The 26,029-nt window shown below is 32.7% G+C and overlaps 4 protein-coding genes across 11 annotated transcripts; 1 reads left to right on the forward strand and 3 right to left on the reverse strand.

Moving 5' to 3' along the window:
• Positions 1 to 1,741: 1,741 nt before the first annotated feature.
• Positions 1,742 to 3,877, reverse strand: LOC111318019 (uncharacterized). The gene has a single exon (XM_022920628.2). It carries the CDS (start codon positions 3,672 to 3,674, stop codon positions 2,019 to 2,021), a length of 1,656 nt encoding a protein of 551 aa, XP_022776363.2. The 5' UTR covers positions 3,675 to 3,877; the 3' UTR covers positions 1,742 to 2,018.
• Positions 3,878 to 9,916: 6,039 nt separating this feature from the next.
• LOC111314070 (long chain base biosynthesis protein 2a-like) lies at positions 9,917 to 13,949 on the forward strand. Of its 3 annotated transcripts, none has more exons than XR_016345333.1 (12): positions 9,917 to 10,241; positions 10,380 to 10,445; positions 11,060 to 11,148; positions 11,390 to 11,535; positions 11,619 to 11,743; positions 11,861 to 11,954; positions 12,044 to 12,207; positions 12,549 to 12,710; positions 12,844 to 12,970; positions 13,084 to 13,250; positions 13,368 to 13,539; positions 13,669 to 13,949. XR_016345333.1 is itself a non-coding variant. In XM_089766106.1 (12 exons), exons 5-12 carry the CDS (start codon positions 11,696 to 11,698, stop codon positions 13,765 to 13,767), a joined length of 969 nt encoding a protein of 322 aa, XP_089622232.1. In that variant the 5' UTR covers positions 9,917 to 10,241; positions 10,380 to 10,445; positions 11,010 to 11,148; positions 11,390 to 11,535; positions 11,619 to 11,695; the 3' UTR covers positions 13,768 to 13,949. The 3 variants fall into 3 exon arrangements, 2 of the variants coding, with proteins under 2 accessions (XP_089622232.1, XP_022770823.1); XM_089766106.1 differs by having other exon boundaries at positions 11,010 to 11,148; positions 13,432 to 13,539; XM_022915088.2 differs by having other exon boundaries at positions 13,432 to 13,539.
• Positions 13,950 to 14,493: 544 nt separating this feature from the next.
• Positions 14,494 to 17,676, reverse strand: LOC111314078 (uncharacterized). Of its 2 annotated transcripts, XR_016345334.1 has the most exons (2): positions 16,412 to 17,564; positions 14,494 to 14,630 (listed from the first exon to the last, which is right to left on the reverse strand). XR_016345334.1 is itself a non-coding variant. In XM_089766107.1 (1 exon), the coding sequence occupies exon 1, from the start codon at positions 17,410 to 17,412 to the stop codon at positions 16,468 to 16,470; it is 945 nt and encodes a 314-aa protein (XP_089622233.1). In that variant the 5' UTR covers positions 17,413 to 17,676; the 3' UTR covers positions 16,159 to 16,467. The 2 variants fall into 2 exon arrangements, 1 of the variants encoding a protein (XP_089622233.1); XM_089766107.1 differs by lacking the exon at positions 14,494 to 14,630 and having other exon boundaries at positions 16,159 to 17,676.
• Positions 17,677 to 18,552: 876 nt separating this feature from the next.
• On the reverse strand, positions 18,553 to 22,867 carry LOC111314085 (sialyltransferase-like protein 2). 5 transcript variants are annotated; one of them, XM_089766108.1, is made up of 13 exons: positions 22,686 to 22,867; positions 22,526 to 22,599; positions 22,220 to 22,309; positions 22,043 to 22,120; positions 21,843 to 21,943; positions 21,430 to 21,622; positions 21,241 to 21,331; positions 21,096 to 21,160; positions 20,537 to 20,691; positions 20,367 to 20,448; positions 20,061 to 20,170; positions 19,229 to 19,460; positions 18,553 to 18,927 (listed from the first exon to the last, which is right to left on the reverse strand). In XM_089766108.1, the coding sequence occupies exons 1-12, from the start codon at positions 22,771 to 22,773 to the stop codon at positions 19,265 to 19,267; spliced, it is 1,323 nt and encodes a 440-aa protein (XP_089622234.1). In that variant the 5' UTR covers positions 22,774 to 22,867; the 3' UTR covers positions 18,553 to 18,927; positions 19,229 to 19,264. The 5 variants fall into 5 exon arrangements, with proteins under 5 accessions (XP_089622234.1, XP_022770865.2, XP_022770857.2 ...); XM_022915130.2 differs by having other exon boundaries at positions 18,553 to 18,935; XM_022915122.2 differs by having other exon boundaries at positions 18,553 to 18,962.
• Between the last annotated feature and the right edge of the window lie 3,162 nt (positions 22,868 to 26,029).

Below are 26,029 nucleotides of genomic sequence, written 5' to 3' on the forward strand. Positions count from 1 at the left end.
ACAGCTAAGCACGCCTGTTCATTCGCTTCCCCCATCGTTTGATTATTCTACTTTGTCCCCAAAGATTGTTTATTCTTCCTTTCCTTAAAGTCGGCATTGATAATTCTTCTTATTCAACAAGATTTCAGTAAAAAATATATATATAAGAATCCTCCAAATTCTAAGGTTTCACCAGACACAGCTGTCTTATATCCTTGTCCCTTTGCCATAGGCAGGAAGGTTTCAACCAAGCAGGTTCCACAACCTTTCCCGACCCCTTCCTTTACCACTTTTCCAATAAGAATATATTAATATATGGTCTAAGTCAATTTGTAAACAAGTTTAGGTAGGTCCTTACCTGTGAAGGTAACACAGCCAGAAGAAGATTGCTATAACGGCAATAACATAGAACAAATGCACATGGTTAAGAACAACTGCACGTGGTTGAGACCCACAGCCAGTATATGGATTATACCATCTGCCAGACATACATAAAAAGTAAACTAAACTATTTTACAAAATGATTGTGATAACTATTTTACAAAATAATTGTGATAACCTAGTTTACAAGTTATATACAGGAATTGAATGAGAAAGATCGATAATGATCGAACAGATCCTTCTGCCGCCCCAGAATATTGATAACAGAAGATTTAGAAGAGCTGGAAAGAGGAAGTGCTTGCCTGTATGGGCAAGGATCAGTAGGAAGTTCGCAATGGTTGGAGAACATAGACACAGACCAAAGTAGAACAAATGTAGCCAGATTTTTGTGTCACGGGTCGAGACTTAAGCTTCGAATCCACATGGCTCCGTGACATTCTCTCCCACCCAACCTCATGATACTCTCATCACGAAAGCTGGCCACCCTGCCTACCTCCTTCAAGGTGCTTGGCGTAGATCGAACAATTTAGGGCTGGCTCTAATACCACTTGTCATGGGTCAAGACTTAAGCTCCGAACCCACGTGACTCCGGGACCGGGGCATTCACCCTTCCGGTGTCTCGAATCAGCCTGACTGTCACGGTTCACACTCTTGTAAGGTATTGTCCGCTTTGACCCCCCTGACCTCACGATTTTATCCTACAAAAGGTGTCTCATAAGGATGAGGTGGTGTGAACACTTTTATACCCCAGTAATCTTTCTATTATGTTCGATGTGAGATTCATGACTCTTCTTTAGATCCATGACACTTGCACTTGAAATACAATCATGACTCATCATCATCGTCACTTTCACCGGCTACCAAAACAATCAATGGTTGTTGTTATCATCTTTTTAGCACTTATGGTTTAGGACTTATTTTAAATTAATAAGAAAACTAGAAAAGAAACAACCCAAAGTGGTTCATTGCGTACGTAATGCTTAGATTTAACATTTAAGGTGAAAAAGGAACTAAGTATGGTATCAACATAGAGTGGTCAAATAGAATGCTGTGTAAAAGGTTTCACCAAGCTCTTTGTAAAATAAAGAAATTGACCTGCACTGATTAGCAAAGTCACCTATTAAGGTCTATGCCTAGCAGTGAAAACAAGCTACCCCATATCAAATGAAAAAACATAATATCCGTTCCCTTAATGCCAATCCTCGTTGAAATTTCCGAGCATCCAACATGGGCAGAAAATGGTTAATATGTGCATCAAACGCCTAAGAAATTATAAAAGAAAGCGACCTAGGCTAGCAGAATCAATATTATACACTTGATTCAGTTAGGACTTAGTCATCAGCAACAACCCCTTTGTGAAGTCAATAAAAACTCGAGAAAATAGTAAAAACAAAACCATGAGTTCACACATAGCTGTGAAATCATTGAATTAAAAATTGAACGCCAGCCTAATTAGGTCACCAAACCAAGATCATGTCTCTACAAACTTGAAACTCCAAAGAGTTTTTCCCATCAGCAATTACACTAACAAAGATGTACTCTAATTCTAAGTAAATCAACATCCACTATGAACAAGGAAATGAAAAAGAAATCAAAGTAAAAACACAACTATTCTGCATACAGTTCAATGTCCCCCATTTTGTAGATATCTTCCATTGCTATGATCTGGCAAAAACACCCCAAATCTTACTCCGACCAAGATTCTCCAACAGCTTTTTAGCCCCTTCAACATTCATCTCCAGAAGTTTCTGCAAGTACACACAAGCACCAGCAGCAACCATTTGCCTCCTACATTTCTTAGAATGCACAAGCTCTGACAAGATCGAAACAGGGTATTTTTTATCCAAATTCTGTATCAAAGGATCCAATAACTGCACAGCATTTATTATCCCTCTCTCATCCCTTTGGAAAACCTTTCTGTTACCGGCGTACAAGACGAGCGTTGACAAAGCCATTGCAGCAGCTTCTTTTTCTTCAACAGCCTTCCCATCCAACATTTTAATCAATGCTACAGTACATCCACATTCACCCATTTCTTTCCTTGTTTTCGAGTTAAACCCAAGCTCGTAAACAGCTCTAGCAGCCGCAATTCTTACCCCTAAAACCCCACAGTTTAGAACAGCCACGAGCCGTGCAACGAAACCATCAGCAACCAGAGCTTCTGCAATAAGGGGACATGAAGCTAAATGCCTGACTAACTCGACTGCAACTTCAAGAGTTTTTGGATTCGGAGATGAATCCCAGAAATTCTTCAAACATTCAATTCCACCTTCCTTAACAGTCAAAAGCTTCAAAGTTTCATCATCAGAAACCAAATTACATAAACAGCCAATTGAATTTTCTTGTGCTACGGCAGTGCCAGAAGCAGCAAGCCTGATTAAAACAAAAGCCGCGTTTTCTTCAATAAAATTCTCTTTAATTTCATGAAAAGAAGCTAAATTTTTCAAAACGCCGGCTGCAAAAGCTTGAGAGCCCGGAGTGCCAGCTTGGCAAATCTCCAAAAGAGACGAAATCCCACCTCTGGAACCAATTGCTCTGGCGTTTTCTTTTGAAAAGCTTAACGCTCGTAAAGCAATGCAAGCTTTTTCCTTAGCGAAACAGCTTCCTGATTCAATAACTCGAAGCAGATGGTTCAAAAGCAACAGCCCTTCAGCGATCAACACGTGTTTGCTTGATTCCACCGTTGATACACTCGAAATGGCAGCAACCGCCTTTTCTTTCATTTCTAAAGAGCTCGAATCCAGTAAGCACATGAGCACGGGAAACACCCCCTGCGCCACGGCTGTCATCACGTTTTTGTCGTCCTCTTGGAGTAAGCCTAAAAGCGAGTCCATGGCTGAGTTCTTCGACTCGATGTTTCCAATTTGTAACCGAGTAATCAAGTTCCTCGACTCAACTCGTACTGCTTCTTTCTTCGATGAAGAAGTTGAAACGGCGCCGTCTTGGAGGACCCCACTCCGAATCAAAATCTCGCTATCTTTGATATGTCGATCTAATTTAGCCAAAACGACGTCGATGTCGCTCTGAGTCTTGAGTTTTCCCTCGGTCAAAACGGCGCTTTGACATTTCCGGGAAAGCAAGACGGCGTCGTTCAAGGTGTGGGAGATGGAATGAAGGAGGTCGACGGCGAGAGGGTTAGAGGAAGAAGCGGGAAAGTCGGAGAAGTCGGCGAGTTGGGCCTTAAGAACAGAAAGCTTTGACTTGATCAAAGCCCATTTTCCTTTGAAGTTGCTGATGTTTTGGGTTTGCTCCGAAAGGGAAACCAAAAGACGATTCGAAAGAGAAATTGAGTCGTCGTTTTCCTGTACTTTCATGGCGTCTCAGAGCGATTATTTGCTCCCTTCACGTAGGGTAAAGTCTATGACTCTAGTGAGAGAGTGAAGAGTGTTGGGAAAAGAGACGACGGAGCAAGCAGTGTCCTGGCATCGCCTAGAGATATGCTGTAATATAAGGGAGGTTATCAGACGAATCCCAGGAGCGTGAAATTCACCGGCACTTAGCTTATCAATTTGGAATTTGGAATTTGGAATGGATGGATAATTATTATTATGAGATTAATTGTGGCTCCCACCGGCAATTAAATTAAATTCCCGCATACATTCTTCTTTTTTTTTTTTAGATATAGGCTAAATAATAAGTAAATATTAAAGGGTCACATTTAATTAAATATTTTGAATAACTTTTTATAAAAAACTGTAGCATTTTAAAATAAAAAATATATAAATATCAATACTAGAGCTTTAAATTTATTAAGTTTACATTTTTAAATGATTATGTAATTCAAATTCTTAATGATTTTGACTCGTAAACATTTCTTAAATTCACCACTTTAGATTAATTTTTTTTGTTTATATTAAGAAATTTAGGTCATATTTATTGCATGAAATAATAAATAAAATAGGATAATTATGATATATTATATTTTATTATATCTAAAAAATAATAAAATTACAAGAAAAATTAATTATTTTTATATAAGATAATTCAATCTTTTTAAAATAGAAAAATTTATTTTTAATCTGTGAGATTAAACTTGTATATCTTATTATATTTTTTAAAAATATATCAATAATTTAAATTATATAAACTTTGAAAAAAATAATTTTATTTATTAATTTTGATTAATAAATATAATTATTTTATTTTAATTTTTACACAAATCAAATATAATACGATGTAATATTATTTTATTTTATTTTATTTATAATATTATCTATCATAATATTATACACAAAATACATCCTTAAATAACATAATTAAGGATGGATGAGTATTTGTTGGATTGTGAAATTAATGCATATTAATTTAAATGTTCAAACAATGATCTTGAATTTGAATTATTTGATTCAAAATGCAAACGTTTACCATAATTGAATTGAAGATTTTTGAATTTGATTCATCATTGTCCATTCAATGTAGTAATCATTATTAACTTTAAATAACTATAACTATAATTATTTATCTTTGTTATTTTTTTTGCTCAAACTAATATATTTTGAACCAAGTGCTAATTGTTATTCATTTCCTTTTCACAAACCAATACATAGAAACCAAATTAAATACTTTTTTATTTAATTATTTAAATACATTATTTATTATAAATATGCCCATTAAAAGATTTTCATAAAAATATTTTATTATTAAATACTTAATTTTTATTTAATTAAAATTTAAAAATATATTTAATATTTTAATAATAATTTAAATTAAATAAATTCAATTCGAGTTTGAACAAAACTTTTTAATGTGTAAATAAATTTATCTTAATGATCCGATCGTAAACATCTTTACTCGCTTATTTATTTTAAATATTTTATAATATATACATTTAACATTTGATTGATTTGATTATTATTATTATTATTATTATTATTATTATTATTTATAGCCGTCCCTGCGTTAGGCTGAAAAAATTGTTTTTCCTTTTGTTAGATAGTAAAAGTTGAAGCAAAAGATGTTAAATGATAAATTAACTTTATTATATATTTTTTGCCACATTATTTTATTTTATTTTTGTTTAGTAGCCTTCGTTTCTCACAAAAAGACCAAGTCAAAAAGAGCAAGAGACGCCGGATTGGAGTGTGAAATACACGCACAAAAAATGGTGGTGATAAACGGGTAAGAATTCTGTGATGATTGGAAATTGAGCCGAACAGATAGAGAAGGGTCTGAGAAACAGAATCACAGTGCTGAGAGGGCAACTTAAAAAGCGGTGGGATGAATAAGTGAGTTTTTTTTTAATTAATTATTCGTAAGGGTGTAAATGTACAAATAAAAAATATATATTTGACCGTTTATATTTAAAAATAAATTTATTTAAAATATTTAAAATTCATTTATTATTTATTTAGTTTTAATTTATAATTATATTTATTTATTATTTATAAGCATATTTTTTTATATATATTTAAAAATATAATTATTTAATATTTATAAATAAATTCCTTTAATTTAAATTACTTAAATATAAATTGAACGTAAATATATTATTATTTAAACAAATAAAATTTGAATGTAATAAATAAATTTTTTATTAAGCGTGAACTAAATATAGATATTTTTAAAATAAAAGAATAATATATATTCATTTGTTTATATCCTAATTATTTTGAGTTGAATTTATTAAAATATTTGTAAAAAATATTTTTATTAATTTATTAAATTTGATATAAATAAATTTATTTAAACCTATATGAGAAAAAATGTTACCTCAAATAGTCGTGGTAAGAAAGTTTGCTCTTCTCTTAATTATTTTGAATTGAAATTCACTTAAATATTAAAAAATAATTTTTAATAAATTCATTAAATTCTGTAAAAAAAAATTTTTTTTTAAAATTTTTAAAAATGCCTAACGAAACTAAAAACCTTCCCTCTAAAGCGGTGGGATCCAGCCTGACCAATAATACTCCATCTTATTATTATTGACAGCTTGGACAGCGAAAGTTCTCACGAATCTTTCCTCTCGTCATTGTCATTCTAAACAAATTCTATTCGCACAGAATAACTTTAATCATCACTTCACAGTCCCTTTATGATCGTCAGATTGTCTGACCAACTTTTAGCTTCATTTGATGATTGCTTTCTGATTTCTTTGGTCCTCGCCAAGTTATAGGTTTCGTTGTCCCTATTGACATTTTTTATGGGCTTGGGCTCGTTGATATCAAGTTCACCACAGAACAGCACTCCCTATTGTAGCTGATTATAGCCTATAAGTTTAGCGTGGTATTTGGATTAGAATTGGAATTTTGTATGCCAATAAATTAAAATCTCAAAATGGAATTTTTGAAACTATTATTTACAATTAAAAAAATTATTTTGGAAATGAAATGCAACTCCAAACTTATTCTTCATTTGCCCAAAATAATTAACTATTATATTATGCTTAATTGTTGGAGTTTTTAAATTTTACAAATGAAATTAAAATAATTTATATGTTAGTTTTTAATTATGTAAATTTATTAATGATATTAAATATTCTTATAAAGTATGTGGTAATTTTTTAATTTCGTTGTTGGAATTTAAAAACTTTACCAACGATATATAAGATTTTTTTATGAATAATTATAATTTTTCATCCTAACTAAAAATAAAATGATTTTTTTTTACAACATAGATTACGGTTTGGGATAAAAAATGATTGTATGTGTTGAAATTTATATTTGATAATTTAAAATATAATACAATAATATAATATGAAAATGATACAAAAAATAAATATAAAAATGATACGATTTAAAATTTTAGTAATAATTATATATAGTTAATAAAATCAAAATATATATTTTATATTTTTATATCAACACAAATTATGACACGTAATTTTTATATAAAATATGATATAAATACACGAATTTTAATATTTTATATGACACAAATACATGAATCATCAAGTTTACTGAAATTTAAATTTCATATCTATTAAATGCTATTTTATAAGGACAATTATATGAGCTAATTTGATTAAATTTCATATTAATAAAAATAATAGTTTTCATGTTCAAATATATGGTTAATATTTATTATGTGTTAGTCTTTTCCTTTGCACAACAAGGCAACAACCACATTTACAAATTTGTCAATAATATAAAAACTTATGGTTAATAACATACAAAAAAGTTTTAAATTGATTAGATAGATCTTAAAATAGATATTAAAAAAGTTGATGAAGTTAGAAATTTTGGCTTTTATGGAAGAAAACAAAGAACAAGGATTAGTGCTAGTACATTTATATGAAAAAAAAATCATCAAATCTTAGAGAATTATTTTATTCAACTAATGAAAATTGCTCACCATCTTCTTAAGCTAAAGATATACCAAAAACAAATGTATCTTGCTCAAGATGCCAACGAGGCTTTTGCATGGTCGAGATTTTCTAGTCCAATTTTTAAAAATCAATATTAAATTCTCATGAAATTAAAAAATTTTGATACAAACTTAAAAGCATGCTAGATTACGATATAGAGGTTCATTGACATTTTATAATTTAACTGCTATTTTAATAATGATCTATAATTATTTATAAGTTATTATTATTTTAATTGCAATTATTTGCATTAACATACGCAAAACATTGGTTGAATAATAAAGAATTTGGTTTCCATAAGTTGTTTACTATTAAAGTTGGTAACGGATCGATTTATTCTAAATTTTTTTTTTTAATAATTTATAACTTTCAATGTATAAAAGAAGAGATATCAAGTTTGACTTTTACTTGTATTATTAAATTTTTTTTTTCACTTGTATTTTAGATGTGTATATCTTTTTTATATATAAAATTGTCGTCATTTAAAAATAGATTTAATAGGATTAAAAATTATAAAAAACCAAGATTCAAATTTAAAAATATTATAATTTATTAGAAAATGATTAAATTTTTTAAACAATATATAAAAATCATGCCCACTTCCGCATTTCACTCTCATATTCCTTTTGCAATGCCACATGTCAAACTCACAGCTCCCATATCATCACCACACGTTGCCATAATATTCTATCCTATAATACAAAGAATTATAAAATTCTTTTCACCAAAAAGCAAAAGAATTATAAAATTTTGATGCAATGAGAGGGGAGAGGTTGGGAGTTGGTTTTTTGTCATATCAAGTGAATCAAATTGATTTTAACAAAGAAAGTTGTTAATGCTACTTTTTTTTTTTTATAACGAGTCAGACTCTGTCGGCAATAGATCGGATGTACAATGATTACGGAATGATATTTATATAATAGGCAGGCTACGAGGCTTTGGGGTGGGCTGATGTTGCTTATTTGCCAGTCTTTATGCAGGGAAAATATTATATAAGAAAAAGAAAAGAACACCAATTTGAAGGAGCGCCTAGGTTTCCCAATTGGCCCAACAAGAGCCCACTTTTGTAGAGGTCAAAAGTCAAAACCTTGTTGTTCCCTTCATCTAAGCAATCAGATCAATTATCATAAAACTCGTCTCTTCATTTCTTCCTAAGCCCAAAATGATGAACAACTTAAGTTTTGACACTTTAAGCCGGAAAAATCATGTTTATGATAGGGGGGATAATGGTTGAATCGGATTTAATTTAAAATTTTTAAATAATATATAATATTATAAAAATTTAAATTTAAATTTAAATTTTTAAAAAATCCATTCAAATCAAATTCTATTAATTTAATTTAATTTGGTTTATAAATTTTTAAATTTTAAATTTTATATATTATTTTAATAAAATTTTTAACATAAAATAGATTTATATATAAAATAATTATTTTTATTTAATAAGAATTTAAAAAATATATAAAAACCAATAAAAAATATAATTAGATTCAATTCGATTTTTTTTTATTTTTTATATTCTAATCTAAAATTTAAATTTTATTTAATATATATATTTAATATCCGAACTTGATTATAGTAAAATAAAAACAAAATCAATTTAAACCGAACTAAATATTATGATTTTAAATCGATTTTAAATTTTTTTTCACTTCTAGGTAAACCACTTAAGTTTTGACAGCTCAGCTCTTAAGTGGGAAAAGTCCATCTTTATGGATTAGTCCAGCTGTTGGCCAAAGAAAGAATTTCTTTCTTGGTTAACCAACAGTTAATTTTGAGAATAAAAGGTCTTGTTATATCTAGTGAAAATTTTGAAAAAAATAATAAAGTTTGATATATTTTTTATATAAGATTTCTTTTAAAAATTTTGAAAAATTTCTTACCCTTAAATAAAATTTGATTAAATTTAAATTATAAACTATATTTTTTAATTTTTTTACAAATAATTGATATTTTTGTTGAACTCTATCTATCTATAAAATTAAATTTTTTATTCAAATTTTCATTAATTTATTTTAAATAAAAAATTTCACAAATTCTAGCCCAGCCCTTTTAGTTTATTTAAGTAATTGGGCTTTGGTTAGAATTTAATTAACCTAAGCCCATTTAGATATATATACCCACAGAAATCCCTCTTGCGGCGATTTTTCCTCGTTTTCTACAGGAACAAAGGAATTTTCCATTGCTCAAACCCAGAAGTCAAAATTCAAAATCCTTTTTTCTTTTTATTTTAAAGTTGAAAATAAAAACCATAGAAGAGAGATTGGTCATTCCCATTCTCTCTCCTGAGTTAGTTTTTGAATCTCTCTCTCTGATCTCTTTTTCTCTCTCATTCCAAGCAAAAAAGAACAAAATCTTTAAAAATCTCAATTCCAGATCTCGATTTCACGATTTAACTGAAGAGAAATAAAGAGAAAAGAGACAGAGAGATCGAAAGCTTGGACAAGAAAAAATGATCACAATCCCGTATTTGACTGCTTTGTCCACGTACTTCAGCTATGGCCTTCTCTTCGCGTTTGGCCAATTCCGTGATTTCTTCAGGAAAATCTTCGATTGGTGGCACGCCAGCAATCTCCAGGTTCTTCTTCTTCTTCTTCCTTTTTTTTTTTTTTAATTTTTATAATAGAATCGCCATTATTAGAATATATTTTGGTTGAAAAATGCGTAGATTGAAGTCAGTTGCGTGATGATTTGTTTGTTTTTTGGATTGTGTTAGGGATATGCTCCGATCTGTTTAGGACTTGAAGATTTCTATACTCGACGCTTGTATCTTCGCATTCAGGTGTTTTCTTTTTCTTCATTAATTTCTTGATTTATTTAATTTTCTTTTATGCAATTTTACTGGAAATTCTTTGTCAGAAGTCAATTATCAAATTAAGCTGCAATTAGACCTGACAATTCGTATATTCATATCATGAAAAATATTAATAATTAGTGTATTGGTTTTGTGTTTTATACCAAAATTACGTGTAACAATTCGTTGTCTAGACGGAAATATAAAATAATTTTTTTTTTTTGTTTTGTTAAGCTCATATATGGATTTTGTTAAAATTTTAAACCGTATCATCTTCATGTTTTTTATTTGTATCATTTCACCATGTCATGTTTAAATTGCCAGGTCTAGCTGTAATAGATATAATTTCACTCGAGAAAATTAATGCTAGAATCTAAAGTTCGGTTGCTAATCTCAAATTTTGGTCCATTTTGCTTGGAACTTATTTATTGTTCTTTTTAAATTGTTGAAGACAAAGTAGCTCAATTTTGATCTCAAACTGCCTCTTTGCAACCTTGATCCTAACTGGATGATTCATTTCGGTTGTTTTCTTATGAAATTTGTTCATGACAGTCGGTTGAGTAATAATGCTGCTAACATGTCCTACGTTTTCACCCCTCTAGGATTGTTTTGGAAGACCGATATCAAGTGCTCCTGATGCTTGGTTTCACGTAGTTGAGCGCTACTCCAATGACAATAATAAAACATTGAAGTGAGTCCACTGTTATGCTTTTGCTTCTCAATCCTATTATAAGCTTGATTTTTTTATTCTATGATAATTTGCTGTATATTCTGACTTCTTTTTGTTATTGCATTTGTACAATATGTATAGAAAATTAGGCATCTAATAATTGTTCGCTTGTTAGGTGAATGGTTGAGATAAAAAGCTTGATTGCTAAATATGATGTCACAAGCTTATGTTGATTAATTTTCTTGATCTGCATCTCTTACAGGCGAACTGACAAGATAAATAGGTGTCTTAACTTGGGATCATACAATTATCTTGGCTTTGCTGCATCTGATGAATATTGCACACCCCGTGTAATTGATTCATTAAATAAATTTTCAGCCAGTACCTGTAGTACTCGTGTTGATGGAGGTATACTTTTTAATTCTGCATTGTAGTTCCTCTGATTGCATACCCAGTTATATGAAATCTCCTCCTTTATTTTCCCCCATCAGGAACTACGATAGTGCATAAAGAACTGGAGGAGCGTGTTGCAAACTTTGTTGGGAAGCCAGCTGCTATAGTCTTTGGCATGGGCTATGTGACAAACTCTGCTGTCCTTCCTGTCCTAATTGGAAAGGTATGAACACAATGTTAGCATGGGTGTTCTTTCTGTAAAAAGTTTGTATCTAAACTTTCTTTTTGTCATTGCTCTCTGATTATTGTCATTATCATTTTTCTTTACATATATCCATAGGGAGGGTTGATTATTAGTGATTCATTAAACCACAACTCAATTGTCAATGGCGCTCGAGGCTCAGGAGCTACTGTCCGAGTTTTTCAACATAATAGTAAGTTGTATGCGGTATTTGAAACTTAACTAATTCTTGGCATTTCATTATGCTGATAAAATAAACCACTTTTTCGATTTTTATTTTAGCTCCATCTCATTTGGAGAAAGTTCTGAGAGAACAAATTGCTGAGGGACAGCCCAGGACACATAGACCATGGAAGAAGATAATTGTTGTTGTGGAGGGTATTTATAGTATGGAAGGCGAAATTTGTAAACTCCCTGAGATTGTTGCAATATGCAAGAAGTATAAGGTGATGCAGTTAACATAATGACCATTTTCTCATTATAATTCATTCTGGCTTGTCCTTAAAGTAATCTGCTCATGTTTTTTTCTTTTTGGCACTTGGTTAATGATCAAGTAATAATTGGAAAAAAAAGAAAGAAAAGAAATTTTATAATTTATAACTGCTTTTTAACTTCTAGAAAGTAAAAGAGGTTGAGTTACCTTAACCAATAAACATGAATGCTATGTATATCTTGTTTCTAGCTATTTCCTCCATTTTTAAGATTTTCCGACAATTTCTATAATCTTCAGCCATCATCCTTGATTTGTTCAACTGAAAATTGCATGTTTGTTTCCCATTTGTTTCAGGCATATGTTTATTTGGATGAGGCTCACAGCATTGGGGCGGTTGGAAAAACGGGAAGAGGAGTATGTGAACTCTTAGGAGTGGACACTACTGATGTGGATATCATGATGGGAACTTTTACAAAATCTTTTGGCTCTTGTGGTGGCTATATTGCTGGATCCAAGGTTTGCCGCTTTTTCTAATTGCTAACTTCTCTGGATCTTTTAAAGTCACCTTGGACAGTTGAGCTTGGTTCTGTTGATCATTGAAATGGGTTCTACAAATCTTATAACTAACTTGTTCCCATGTCAATCTCAGGAACTTATACAGTATCTGAAGTTCACTTGTCCTGCTCATCTATATGCAACAGCAATATCACCACCAGCTGCACAGCAAATTATATCTTCAATAAAGGTTATTCTTGGAGAGGATGGTTCTAGCAGAGGTAGGAGCATCACGTTTTCTCCTTCTAAGACCGCTGAACTTCCATTGGGATTTCTCATTTGGATCATCATTTCTTTTTCTGTTGACTTGATGAGGCTTTTTGTGTTAATTTAGGGGCTCAAAAGCTTGCAAGGATACGTGAAAATAGCAACTTTTTCAGGTCAGAGCTGCAAAAGATGGGTTTTGAGGTCCTTGGAGACAATGATTCTCCTGTAATGCCTATAATGCTTTACAATCCAGCTAAAATCCCTGCATTTTCCCGAGAGTGCCTCAAACAAAATGTGAGTTTAAGCCAATTTCAGCTGCTCATCAGTCATTAACCTTATTTTCACATTGAAATATCTGCCATCCTTATTTTCACATTTTACTTATGCCATTCATTATCTCTATTTTCCCAGTGCACGTATCTCTCTGTCCAGTGTGTACTGACCAGTTATTGCAAATGTAATCCTGCTGTAACAGGTTGCTGTTGTTACAGTTGCTTTCCCTGCCACCCCACTACTTTTGGCTAGAGCACGTATTTGCATATCTGCCTCACATACCAAGGAAGACCTTATTAAAGCCTTGGAGGTAATTACTGGATCGTCTTCCTTCTGCCCTAATTGATTTTCTTGGTTATAATGCAGACTACAAATCGCTATTCGATTGATCAAATATTCTGCAGAATGTGATGGTTTTTTTCTTTCTTTATGACGACAGGTTATCAGTCAGGTCGGCGATTTGGTGGGCATAAAATACTTCCCTGCAGAGCCTAAGAAGCAGCAGCAGGAGGGGAAACGCACAATCAAGTTGGAGTGAAAAGTTTTGAAAACTGGCGGAGTGGTTAGCCGGAATTTTAGGTTTGATTTAACTAGCGATTCTTCATCAGTCACTTGTTTGATTATTGTATTCTCTCTCTGAAAATCAGGGAAGTTTGTAGAACCAATTGCCTCAGCATCCTAAGGTTCGTTCCTATGTGTTTTATTGTGTTTTTGGCATGATCTTCTTGGGTTCAACAAGAATTTCATCTTTGATCCAGAAATAGGAGACCTCACGACAACAAAAACAGGCATCACCAGACACTCAAAGATTTGGGGCTATCACTGACCTTTTCCCACCCATCTGCAGCTCATCCATTTTAGACGGCATGCAACTAATCATGCATTACTCGTTCTATCATCCAATATATCTGAAAAAGATACATGACAACGTTTTCCTGACACGAATACGAATCAAGTTAACTGAACCATAACAATGTCTAAATCAAGGATATTGTCTAAAATGCAGTACCGATGAGAGTTTAACTGAAGGGAATAAGAGTGCTTCATTAAACAAACTAACAACAGCCATCATCTGCAAGATGATTATTTTTTACCCACCAACAAATTTACAGCAAATTTCATTGAATGCAGAAGGCTGACTACAAGAAGGAACTTAACTTCGTCGGATGTAAATGAATAAAGGCAAATTTTGTTAGGACTTAGGGAATGTAGATGCGTGGCCTCTCCTGTGTTTCGATGAGTGCAGGGTTGATGTTTTGGCCAGACTCAGATGTGCTCCATTGATTGGTTCCCAATCGTAATCGGTAGAATTGGAGTTATACTGCTTTGCCAAGCCAAACCGCTGTGCAGAAACCAGTTTTAACAATGTCCTCACCAAGACGGAGATTAATGGACAATTTCCTGTCAGCATATAATCCTTATTCATTCATGTTTTTCACATATGCCGCCAAAAAAAAAAAAAAAGCCACCACTATTCATCCCTGCATCTCATTCCCGGTTCTAGATGGACCATTGGCTATCAAGATGTGAAAGATGCCAAAAGTAATATAATAAAAAAAATATGCAAATGCTCCTAAAATAGATCCAGCAAAAGTGGCTTTGTCTTTAAATGAAGCTAAAAAATGAGCTATATGTTTGACAAAACCTACACTAGGACCAGATAGGTCACAATGGCAAACAAACCAACAGAGAAGAACGATAACCAAAGAAGTTGGGGACTTGACAGAAAAAAGGCAAAAGTCCAGAAATAATTCACACAACTATACATGTTAAATCACCAATAATCAAGCAGAAAAGAAGTTTCAGAAAACAAAGTTGGATTTCCTTTAGAGTTTCTATATTTCTTCTCACAAAAAGGATGGTTTAAAACACGATTTCGTAATATTTGGCACATATTCACAAGACCACAATGATCAAGTTTTTCAAGGTTACTCTTCTCTTCAGTAATACCTATCATCAATTCATGAATGCAAGACAAACAAAATTTGTGAAAGAAGCACTCGGAAGTGTAATCCTTCCTGCAACAGCTCCTATTTTGTTTATTTGTTTGTTTTTTCCTTTTTTTTGTCTTCGTCGAGCCAAATTCTTTACAGACCAGAATGTACTTGACAAAATCGTAACCTACCTTAATTAATGTAAAGGACTCTAGGAATGCCCAAAAAAAAAAATGTTAGCACCCAACTCAAGTAGTATATATAATGTCTCCAACCTTTTTCTCGGACTATCACTGTTTTACAATCACATTTATTACCATGGTGTGCCCAGGAAAAAAGAAAAGAAAAAATTATAAAGGTTAAACCAGAATCACATATCCATTTCATAGAATTTTAGGCTACAGAAAGCTATGATGTCTTGGAATTTTAGTCTATAGAAAGTTAAGATGTGTTATGCATATTAACACAAGATACTGTATGATAAAAGCCTAACCTACAAGAATGCTCAAACAATGGGAATTATGCCTCAGGTGAGTAGCAGTAGTTGTCTACTTGCCAACTAAAGATTTACGTAACCATCAAAAAACAAGGCAACTAAGGCAAACAGAAATTCAAACATAGTTAATGATCCTAAAACACAATTTGCATGGTGAGAGGGAAGTTCTAGATGACTAGGTTAAAGTACTTGAGATGTGAATACATATATTCCCAAGGAGACTAGGAGCAGAAAATTTACAGATGAGCACAAAAATATCCATAGCCAGTCAATAGCAAATTCAAAATAAGCAGTTTCAAGAGGAAACAACTTCTTAAATACAGAACCTTCAATAAACAGAGTAAAGAAACACTTCTTGAGTAATTGCTTCATTCCTTGATATCACAACCTTAAGTATGAATATGCCACGGTAATCACCGTACAAAGTACTTCTGTAGTATCTAATTGTAAGATTATATTCCATTTCATAACCAAGAAGAACAAGAAAACCATAAGAATATGATTGAAATTGCCTTATTTTGTTAAGCACTTTCCTTTAACCAAAAGAAAAGATGATATTTTCTCATCGTTTTCCATTAAAGTTCTCAACAATAGTTAGCACTAGCACCATAAGCACAATGCAATGCAAAAAAATTAGCACCAGATTAAAATTCATATAAAAACACTAACAAAAAAACCCTATTGATTCTCCTACTTTTCACTACACCAAAAAGAAGTTAAACATGGAAAAGCTATTAAGGCTCAAATCTTACATTGCCATGGTTGTAAAACTCTCCTTTCAAGAACCCTAAAACCATTATGAAATATGTCATGAAAAGCCTTTACCAAGCTTCTGAATCGCACAAAACATTTTCCTTCTGGAACCAACTGCATTTATTCCCATATCCTTCAAGTCTTCCAATGTCAACAGAGGCAATACCTCATCATCCACTTCATGGATCTCGAAAACAGGGGCGTATCTTCCTAACCCCAAACTGTTCAACCATGTCCTAACCCCATCTTCCTCACAGCGCCTTATGTCGGTATCTGATGGCCCAGATAACTCCACCCCATCCGAAACCCGTGTCCGAATTGGCCTCCTTTGATTATTCCCATGATAAAGAACTTCTCTTTCATTGCCGTCGACACCTAAATTGTCCAAAGAATGAGTTGGGCTGTGCTCTTTCATGGGACTTTCGGAGTTATCCATGTCGAAATCATCGTTATCTTCGCCGCCACTGAAATTTTCCTCCGTTTCCATGTTATTGTTGTTAGTGTTGGTATTGTTGCCGTTGGTGTTGATGTTTCCGCCGCTGGAATCGTCGATTTTGGAAACCCAATTGGATCGGACGCGTTTCGTGGCGGAGGCCCGTTTCTTGAAATCTTTGACTTTCCAGCTACCAATTGCGACACCGTCTACATTGCTGTTATTGTTGTTAGCTTCTCTCTCTTCATCGAGGGCTTCGTTATTGGCGTTGAAGTCAGTGCTGAGATTGGTTAGGGCGCGAGTTTTTGACGATTTACTACTCGCAGCAGCGCCTGAGTGATTCAAGGAAAGGTGGGGTTGGTGTTTCCATGGCCTGGCGGCGGATGCGGCTGCGGAAGAGGAGGAGGGTCTTCGGATATGAGAATTGTAGGGTTGGTCTCCGCCGATGTCGCCTAATCGAACGCTGGGACGTCTCTGGCGTTTCGATCCAACGGTCTCAGACGAAAGCACCACAAGGGGTGCTCCCACGCCGTTCAATTGGCCGTCTGATGGCTGTATATCCGCCATGTTTATTTTTCTTCGTTTTTTTTTCCTGGGTTTGTCTTATTTGAGAAGAGAGTGAGGAAAAGTGGTGATAAAAGAAAGGGGCTTTGGCCTTTGCCGCTTGGCTGGAGAGAAAGAGAGACAGTGAAGACAAGGGAAAGGAAGAGGGGTGGAGATGGAGAGACTGTGAATTGCGATGTTGGGTTAGTGACACGTGTCCATCTGTTCCTACCGAAAGGGAACGAAGGCTCACATCTGCGTCTTTGATTACCTTCTTCAACCGTTTCTCACCTCAAATTTATAATACATTCTTTTTTCTTTAAAAAAATAAAAAAGGAAAGCAATAATCTTCCAATGATAGAAAAACTTCGGAGGTCTTCATGGTCAATTAAGTCGGAACATATTTGATATTAATAAATTATTTAAGTTTGATTTAATTTAATATTTTAGATTAAAAATATTTTAAAACTCGATTAAAATTAAAAAAATAATTTCGTACTTACTCAATAAATTTAATTTATATAATAAAAAATTAATTTTTTAAATAAAATATAAAATAAAAATTTACATATATATTTATATAATTATGATATTTTAATTATATATTTTATTCAAATCAAATCGAATTAAATTTTAATTTTAATTTTTTTATTTAAAATCAAATTTAAAATTTAATAAATTTTAATTTTTTATCCAAACTCTCTTAAAATTTAAATGAACCTTTAAACTTAAACAATTAACCCAACCCTCAAACAAATCTAAAAAAAATATTATTGCTTTTTTCTACTTATTTTTCAATCTTAAATAGTAAATAATAATAAGTAAATAAAAAAATTTCAATTTCTTATAAAAGATATACAAAAATCAATGAATTTTCAAATTGATTAATATCATTTCTTTAAACTAATTATATAAATAAATTAATTTAAATTCTATTTTAATTCGACTTCGAATTAAAAAATATATACAATATTTAGCACATTTACATATCTCATCATCAGAAATAATAATATAATGGTCACCTAAATGCATCCAATATTGAGAAGCTTCATCACTCACAAAGTTTAGAAGAAAGTCTGATTCAAATTGTCAACCAAAATGGGGGACATTGACAAGATGGTTTGTCCCATATGAGATTTCAGCAAAATCCATCCAAAAAGGTCATCAAGAGTAAAGAAACAATGGACTAATCAATAGAATGTCATTACAAATTAGCCATGATACATGCCTGGAAATTCAAACCCTTCAATTTGAATCATTTAAAAGGTATGGCTGCCTGCATTACAAATGAACAAAGCTGCTGTCCCACATAGCGACCTGCTCCTCACCACATATACTACTACTTTTTGTTTACATTCTCACAAGAAGTTTCATGCTCCAAATTGTGAATCTGTTGTCAACCATGGATGCTTACACCTTTGCTTCAGTTGACTTTCATGGAAAAGTTTCAGGCACCTAGCAACAGCCAAAATGTCTTCCTACACCATGATTTATATAGGCTCCAAGGGCAAGACAATGATGGACTTGCTAGAATGTTAACTGTACGTCTTTAAGAGTTTTGTATGACATGAACCCTATTAGCACTTAAAAGGTAACAATGAATCCACACAATTTTGTAAAATTGACTTTCTAATCTACACTTGCTTTTAGAATGAAGGGTACTTGAGAAGGCAATGCAGCCTGAAACCTTTCGCTCGCAAAAATGAATCTTTTTAGATGAGTATGCTGGTTGTAGCAGCTTCATGAGTAGCCCCAATTGGCGTCTGTTTTTCATCCTTTAGTGTGTGTGTGTGTGTGTGTGAACATATCAAGCAATTATTTCAAAGATTTTGCCAATTACCTCCATGCGAGTATGATCAAGCGTGGTTACATGGATTCAATCAACTGGCACCGTGCAAAGATGACCATGTCCGGAACTGTGCTCCAACGGATACATGGTTGTGCCTTTCACAAATTTTTGATGGTCAACAGCAGCCTTTCTTAGCCTAGGGACCGACATATGTTTCCTTTTAACTTGCTTCTTTACTATTGAGCACGAAGCGAGCAGATCTTCAGATCCTGCCCCAACCCTCCTACAGAAATAGTAAGAGATTGCATTTATTACATCTTCAAGAACACAGTTTTAATCTGGGATAAAGAAGTTGCCATAATATTAAAATTGATCTAATTGCAATGCACTAAAACTGTATTAACACCATACAAGATTATTTGTACCTTTTTGTGCAGCTTTTAAGCAGTTTCTTTATTCCAAAAAGCCAATGATGAATCAAATAGGTGTTTCAAATGAACAAAATATAGCTTTTATAAAAGCTGAAAATTAAGTTTAAGAAGCAACTTGCATGATGGACAACTGACTTAAGTAGCAAATAACCAATAATAGGAGCAATAATATCTTTGTTTTATAGTTTCTTAAGCTCAGGTCAGGTATTCTCAAACATCACCTGAGAGCTATGATTGATTGTTACCAAAAGCATGTCTCCAGAACCATGAGCATGTCATATGTATTACTAGACTCTGAAAACCTAATCATTGGGCTAAGTTCTAGGTTCAACCTTCCAATAATTTTGCATGTGATTGACCGTATGAAATAACATATGTTCTACAACTCGGCCTCTGACTTAGCACCCATTATTAATTCTATATGAAAAAAGGAAATAGTAAACATTAGTTACCTCAACAATTTCTCTGATGCAATTCTAGCTGCTTTTATAGTGCGACGACTTGGCACCCACTTCACAACTCGGTTTGGATCAGCTCGAATAGGAGAATGGATTTTGATAAGCTTTACAAGATCAGATACAAATTTGTCAAAGATATTGATTTCTCTATACTAATTATGACAGGACTGCAGTGGCATCATGAAGAAAAGAGAAATTGTATGTCTCTCCATATTAATAGTCACAGAAAGGAGAACTTCTCTTATTATTAATTCCAATGACTAAGGATTTCAATAAGAGAGCGAGAGGGAGAGAGCATACACCCAAACACTCTATCAACTGGTAGTAAGCCCTGCCGTGCAAAGGTGTATGGCCTTTCCGAGATTCTGAGAAATATCTAGTCCTGGGAGAACATTATGAAGGTTTTCTTTGTCAGGTAAACATGATTAAATTGTTATGTTGCAGAGAAAGATAGTTAAAAGGAACAGTACCATTCTTTATAACCTGGATCCACAGTGAAACCATACATATCCACTGAATCACATACAGAGAGAGCAAATTCAAGAGCCTTAAGCCCAGTCCCTTTTGCAGCTGAACCAAATGATGCACCTAGCATGAGATATACAGGATTTCTTATTGGAATTTCCTGCAAAAGAAAACAACGAAAAGTCTTTGAAGTTTATGTCAAATGAAGAAAAAATAGAAAGTGGCAGCAAAGGTGAAAAGAGGATGTTGCCCAAATTCCATCTGTCACTTTTCAGCCATAAATGCTTAAGATAACAGTTAGATATAGAATTTCAAAAATCGTGAATGTGGTTGAGCAGTCAATTTTGCATAAGAAACTTCAAAAGTTTTAACAGGAAGGAGGAAACATTCACAGGCACAAGGAACAACAATTTCTGAACCAATAACAAAGTTAAATCATAGGTAGATAGACATATATCAAGAGAAACTACTGTTTCTGTATACAACAGCTGTTTCAACGTGAAGTACTAGTTTGGAAAAATATTAAAACCACAGAAAGGAACTAGATGGAAACATTATACTAACCCGAATCATCCGGTTCATAATGTCATGAATTGTAGTCTTGATTATCAAGACCTCCTGCCTTGTTTCTGTAAAATCCAAAAAGTTAGCAAGCTTTTAGAATTATGAAAGTGTAATAAGTAAACTACAAGTGGGAAAATGTCAATACCATCTAACTCTACAACTTTATCAAGAGCTTTGGCAGATCCTCTATTAAGAAGTCGAAATGAACTTTTCTTGCCCACATATTCTGTATAGTTCTATAATAGAACATTTAAAATGTGAAAAAATTGTAAGGAAAATGATTAGGAACAATCAAGTACTAAAAAAGGCAAAAGCTTTATGACTGCAGCTTAACCTCAATAGGGGCACCATTCTCTCTAATGACAACATCATAGCTATCTATCTCCTTCCCAAACCTTGTTTTCAGAAGATCTCCTGAGTTGCCTATAACAGCACACCGACCAAACTGCCTTGGAACATAAGGTGGTGTTTCAGGGAGGACAAGTGAAAGCTTCTCCACGCATAAAGCTTTGTTTTTACAGTTGTTCCTGCAATACCAAAACAGACTCCATAAAACTTTGCCCAGCTGTAGCGTATCTTAGCAACACATTCTATTAATATGGCACATCAAATATCTCCTTCTTTAGGGATGTTATAAAAATAATCAGTAATTTCGTTATATTCCCTTCTTAATCTTATTTATTTTATTATGCATAAACTACATAAAAGCAACTAATAACGTATTTCAGTCGGCAAAAAGGTACTCACAGAAGTATTCCTTTATTAATCCTGCGCCATGCATACTCCTCCCACCCATTTGGTAAAGCATCAATGAACTCCCTAGTGAGTATTGTTGTACTATTCCTCACCTAAGCAATCAACCGTAAAGAAATAAAACAATCTTAAACAAGTGATATTACACAGGCAAAACTTAAAAACAAAATGCAGATACAAATCAGCAAACTCACCTGTTCCCATGTGGCCACTTCTTCACAAAGATTAAACTCAAATAATAAACCTTCAAGTTCTCCAGTTTTTGGATCCCTCTGTTTACGTATAAGAATTTCAAACAGCAATTCGAGTGACAGAACTTAATCACACGCAAACAAAAACAAAATCATAGAATTGTTAAAACAGAAACCTACCCATTTGGAGTCAGTATCACTAGGATAGGATAGAGTTACTTGGCAATAATCTTTACCCGTTATAGCTTGTAAACCTAATCCATTTGCACTCTGTATGAATTATCATACACCAACTTCAGCCATTAAAAAAAAAAAAAAACAAAGCATAATCAAACTAGATTTTTCATTACTAAAAAACATTAATTGAATAAGAATTCCACCACCTAAACGCATTTCTAAAAAAAATGACAGTGCCCAAGTTAAGATTATCGAAGTTAACAAGCAATAATTATAGTAATAACCAGAGAAAAAAGAAAAAAAACTGACCACACACTTTTGGAAACCACTTTGCAGAGATTGCAATGCATCCCAATCTTCACGTGACAATTGATGATTCTCATCTAAAACAAGAAAAAAGGCAAAAAAAAAAAAAAAACCCAAAAGTTAGAGAATTTATTTACAAAAGAATTCTATGTTAAATACGTACCATGATTGAAGAATTCATTGATGTAGATGAGAATGGCTGTGAACCCAGAGAATAAAGCTAGTAAAAGACCCAACTTCAAAATTCTCATTATAAAATGGGTTTTTGAGGGACGATTAATGGAAAAATGCCGGCTTTCCAAAGTTTATTTGATGGGAAACGAATGGATCTGAACAAGCAAAACCAGATTGATTTTCTTACGCTAACAAAACAAAATGAGTTGTCTAAACGCTAAACGCCACGTAATTAGATTTTTGTTTTCTTCAAAACTGGAGGCCCAGATGAATTTGAGGCAGTGTTTGGTTCTTGAGCCATTGTCCGAAACTGACTCCTTAATGGACTGACATTGGTTTACGAAAGAAACCGATTTAACCATGGATGGGCTTAGTTTGATGTCTCGAGAGAATTTCTTTCCCCTGTGGGCTGCAACAAATAGAGGAACAAAAACAAACCCCTTCATCCTGCAGAAATTGCTGGAACACTTGCTTATTTGACCCAAATATGGCCTCTCTCACTTTCGGTTTCAATGGTCCAAAACTTGATGTTATTTTACAAGCAAGTCTCCTTTCAATGAATGACAGGAATAATTGAGTTAATTCATTTTCATGGAATTGGTCCTATTGGACCACCTATCTAAAAATTTCATGATCACCCGTCAAATACTTGACTGCAAGGTTGATGTCTTCACCGATTTCATGTGCTTGCATGTGTAGTATCCGGGAGGGATGGGCATGGGGCAGCACATATAGGAAGCAAAAGTTTGGATGCTCAGTGTTATGTCTCCTTCGCAATTAATCCACCAGCAGTCAATTCTTTTCCATGGCCATTGTCTGCTGCATTGAATGTTGCAAGCAAAAACACTGTACTGTTAAATGAATCTCTCATCATTTTTCGTTCTCCATTAGGATTTCATTGCTCAACAAATTAAGCCCATCTTGCAGCAAAAGACTGATCTTCCCGTAAGGATTTGTCATCTTTTTTATGTCTATTTCAGTCTAAAAATATCCTGGAAAAAGTCAAAATGCTCTTTGATTCAATATGGTTGTTAGCATTTCTCATGTTCTCCACTCACCTACTGTGAAAGATGCACTAAAATTGGCATAGCACGGTCTAAAGCCCAAACACTTAATTAATTAGTTTGCAACTCCTATTGTCCTAATGAGTCTGGTTTCTGTGGTTCAAGAACCCACTGCAGCCCCAGTCTAGCCCTGCCAATGACAAAAATGGCAAAAGGTTGGTTTGGTCTAACCTTAAGTTTAGGCTGCAATAAGACTGCTTATTGAACCAAGACTCACACCCCAGAGACAGAGAGCCAATTGCAATTCTAAGCTAGCCCTTGGTAGCCTAGCTGCATCTGGCCTTAATCCTGAACGCCTAATTTCAAGTAATCCTGTTGGAATTGTACCGTGTGAAGGGGACCATGCTATTGTTCTCCAGGAAGCTTGCAGAGAAATGTTTTTTTCATGGAGTTTCAATGGTTAAAAATTAAACACTCCATGATATCGATCCATATGCTTTTACAGATACATTTCTTCTGGTCAGAATCAGACATCCCATGAGCCTCAAACGCAGACAATTGCTCAGATCATGGTCCCAGTGTACTTGTTCTAAATACCCTTCAGTATTGGGTACCTGGAGTTCTAAAGATAATAAAAGGATAAAAGGAAGCTCAGCCTGAGATTGCTTATTGGTTTTGTTTCAAATTTCATCCCAAACGCATTCAGGAAAGTTCAAAAAAAAATTTTGTAGATATGTTTTATAATCAGTATAGCTCTTTGGCTTCGAATTCAATTCCCTACTTGTTCTTAGATGGCAAGTTGGACAAAGATGCATGTATGAATTGTATGATAAAGGCAAAACATTGTTAAGTGTTCAATGGAATCAAATAGACAAATGTCAGTTTGCTCTTGGGGACGACCTAATTCGACAAGAATAAAAAGTTTGCCTGTACTTTGATTGATCCATTTTTGGCTGTTGTTTTAACATTATTGTTGATTATTAAAGAGATCATCTGACTGTGGAAGTGACCAAAAAAAAAAAAAATCCAACAAAGTCAAAAGAAATGAAAAAAAAAGTGTTTATTTCTATATATATATATATATATATATATATATATATAACATTTCTTAAGGATTTCTCTTAAATTTAAACGTAATTAAGGACATTAATGAGTAATTCGAATATTTGATTTAATTTTTTTTATATAAAAAAGTCACAATTATAGAATAAAAATAATAATTATAAATACTAAAATTTGAATAGTACATATACAAATAATTTCTTAAAAAAAGTTAAATGAATTAACTAAACCAAACTTTAAATTTAAATGCATCTATTCTTTGTTCAAAGTTGAATTCATATTGGATCAATAAACTTCATCAATTAATGTATAATTTAGTGTTTAAAGAATAAAATTTGATTTTTTTTTTTCAAACAAAGGAAGAAAATCCTGTATTAATTCAAATACCCTTTCCCCAAAAACAAAAAATTAATGAAGGAAAACATGGTCGACATGGAAGCATTATGTGTACATGAATTTTCTTAAGAACTATAAAGTGGAAACAAGAGAAAGCCCTTTGTGTTTTGTCAAATAGGATAGAAGATTGCAAAGGGTGACCACCAGACAAGATTTTGTTGAGGACATAATCTTAGTTTTTTTGTCAAAAATTAGCTAAAATAATTACAAAATTATTCTAATTAGTCAAACATGCAAGTGAATAAGCAGATAAAGTCATGTAAGATAATACAGCTACTTCAATTCCCTTATGTAATTCAATCAATAGATCGAAAAAGAGAAGCATTGGACATGCAATTTTGCCAATAATTCTTTAACATTTGAGACAACAAATTTTCAAGATTCTCTTTTCACACAATTGACACCTTGCTTTTTGTTTTTACAAAAAAGCCAAATTCTATCATATGGTAATAATAATTGATGATAGTAATATCTTTTTAATTTTTAAAATTTTTTTACTTGAAAACTTTAGCAATTGAATTTTAATTACTAAAATTAAGAATCCAACATTCTATCAAAAGATCAAAACTTTCTATGGTAAATTTTAGAGAATATTTATATAGAATATTATTACATATTCTATTTAAATAATTGTTAGGTTTACAAAATTTACATTTTTTTTTCAAAAATTACAAAATAAGGCAATAGCAAATCATTAAAAAGTAAATTCATACTAATTAAAATTCGATAAAAATCAGTTTAAGGTTGAAATATATAATATATATTATATAAAATTATACTATCATATCATATATTTAAGTATTTGATTCAATAATTGATGCATGATCTTCTGCTCAAAGAATAATAAGATTCCAATTCTTTTTTTTTCAAA

The sequence above is a fragment of the Durio zibethinus genome, chromosome 9, assembly GCF_047325235.1.
Source record: "Durio zibethinus cultivar Kanyao isolate XHJ-2024 chromosome 9, ASM4732523v1, whole genome shotgun sequence".
Taxonomy (NCBI): domain Eukaryota; kingdom Viridiplantae; phylum Streptophyta; class Magnoliopsida; order Malvales; family Malvaceae; genus Durio; species Durio zibethinus.

Excerpts from the sequence above, each read along its gene's own strand:
- LOC111318019 (XM_022920628.2), bottom strand. The coding sequence starts at position 3,674 with ATGAAAGTACAGGAAAACGACGACTCAATTTCTCTTTCGAATCGTCTT.
- LOC111314070 (XM_022915088.2), top strand. The coding sequence starts at position 10,116 with ATGATCACAATCCCGTATTTGACTGCTTTGTCCACGTACTTCAGCTAT. Across the intron at positions 10,242-10,379 it reads GGCACGCCAGCAATCTCCAG|GGATATGCTCCGATCTGTTT; the intron begins GTTCTTCTTCTT and ends GGATTGTGTTAG. Across the intron at positions 13,540-13,668 it reads ACCTTATTAAAGCCTTGGAG|GTTATCAGTCAGGTCGGCGA; the intron begins GTAATTACTGGA and ends TTATGACGACAG.
- LOC111314078 (XM_089766107.1), bottom strand. The coding sequence starts at position 17,412 with ATGGCGGATATACAGCCATCAGACGGCCAATTGAACGGCGTGGGAGCA.
- LOC111314085 (XM_089766108.1), bottom strand. The coding sequence starts at position 22,773 with ATGAGAATTTTGAAGTTGGGTCTTTTACTAGCTTTATTCTCTGGGTTC. Across the intron at positions 22,600-22,685 it reads CAATGAATTCTTCAATCATG|ATGAGAATCATCAATTGTCA; the intron begins GTACGTATTTAA and ends TTCTTGTTTTAG. Across the intron at positions 22,121-22,219 it reads GTGATACTGACTCCAAATGG|AGGGATCCAAAAACTGGAGA; the intron begins GTAGGTTTCTGT and ends ATACGTAAACAG.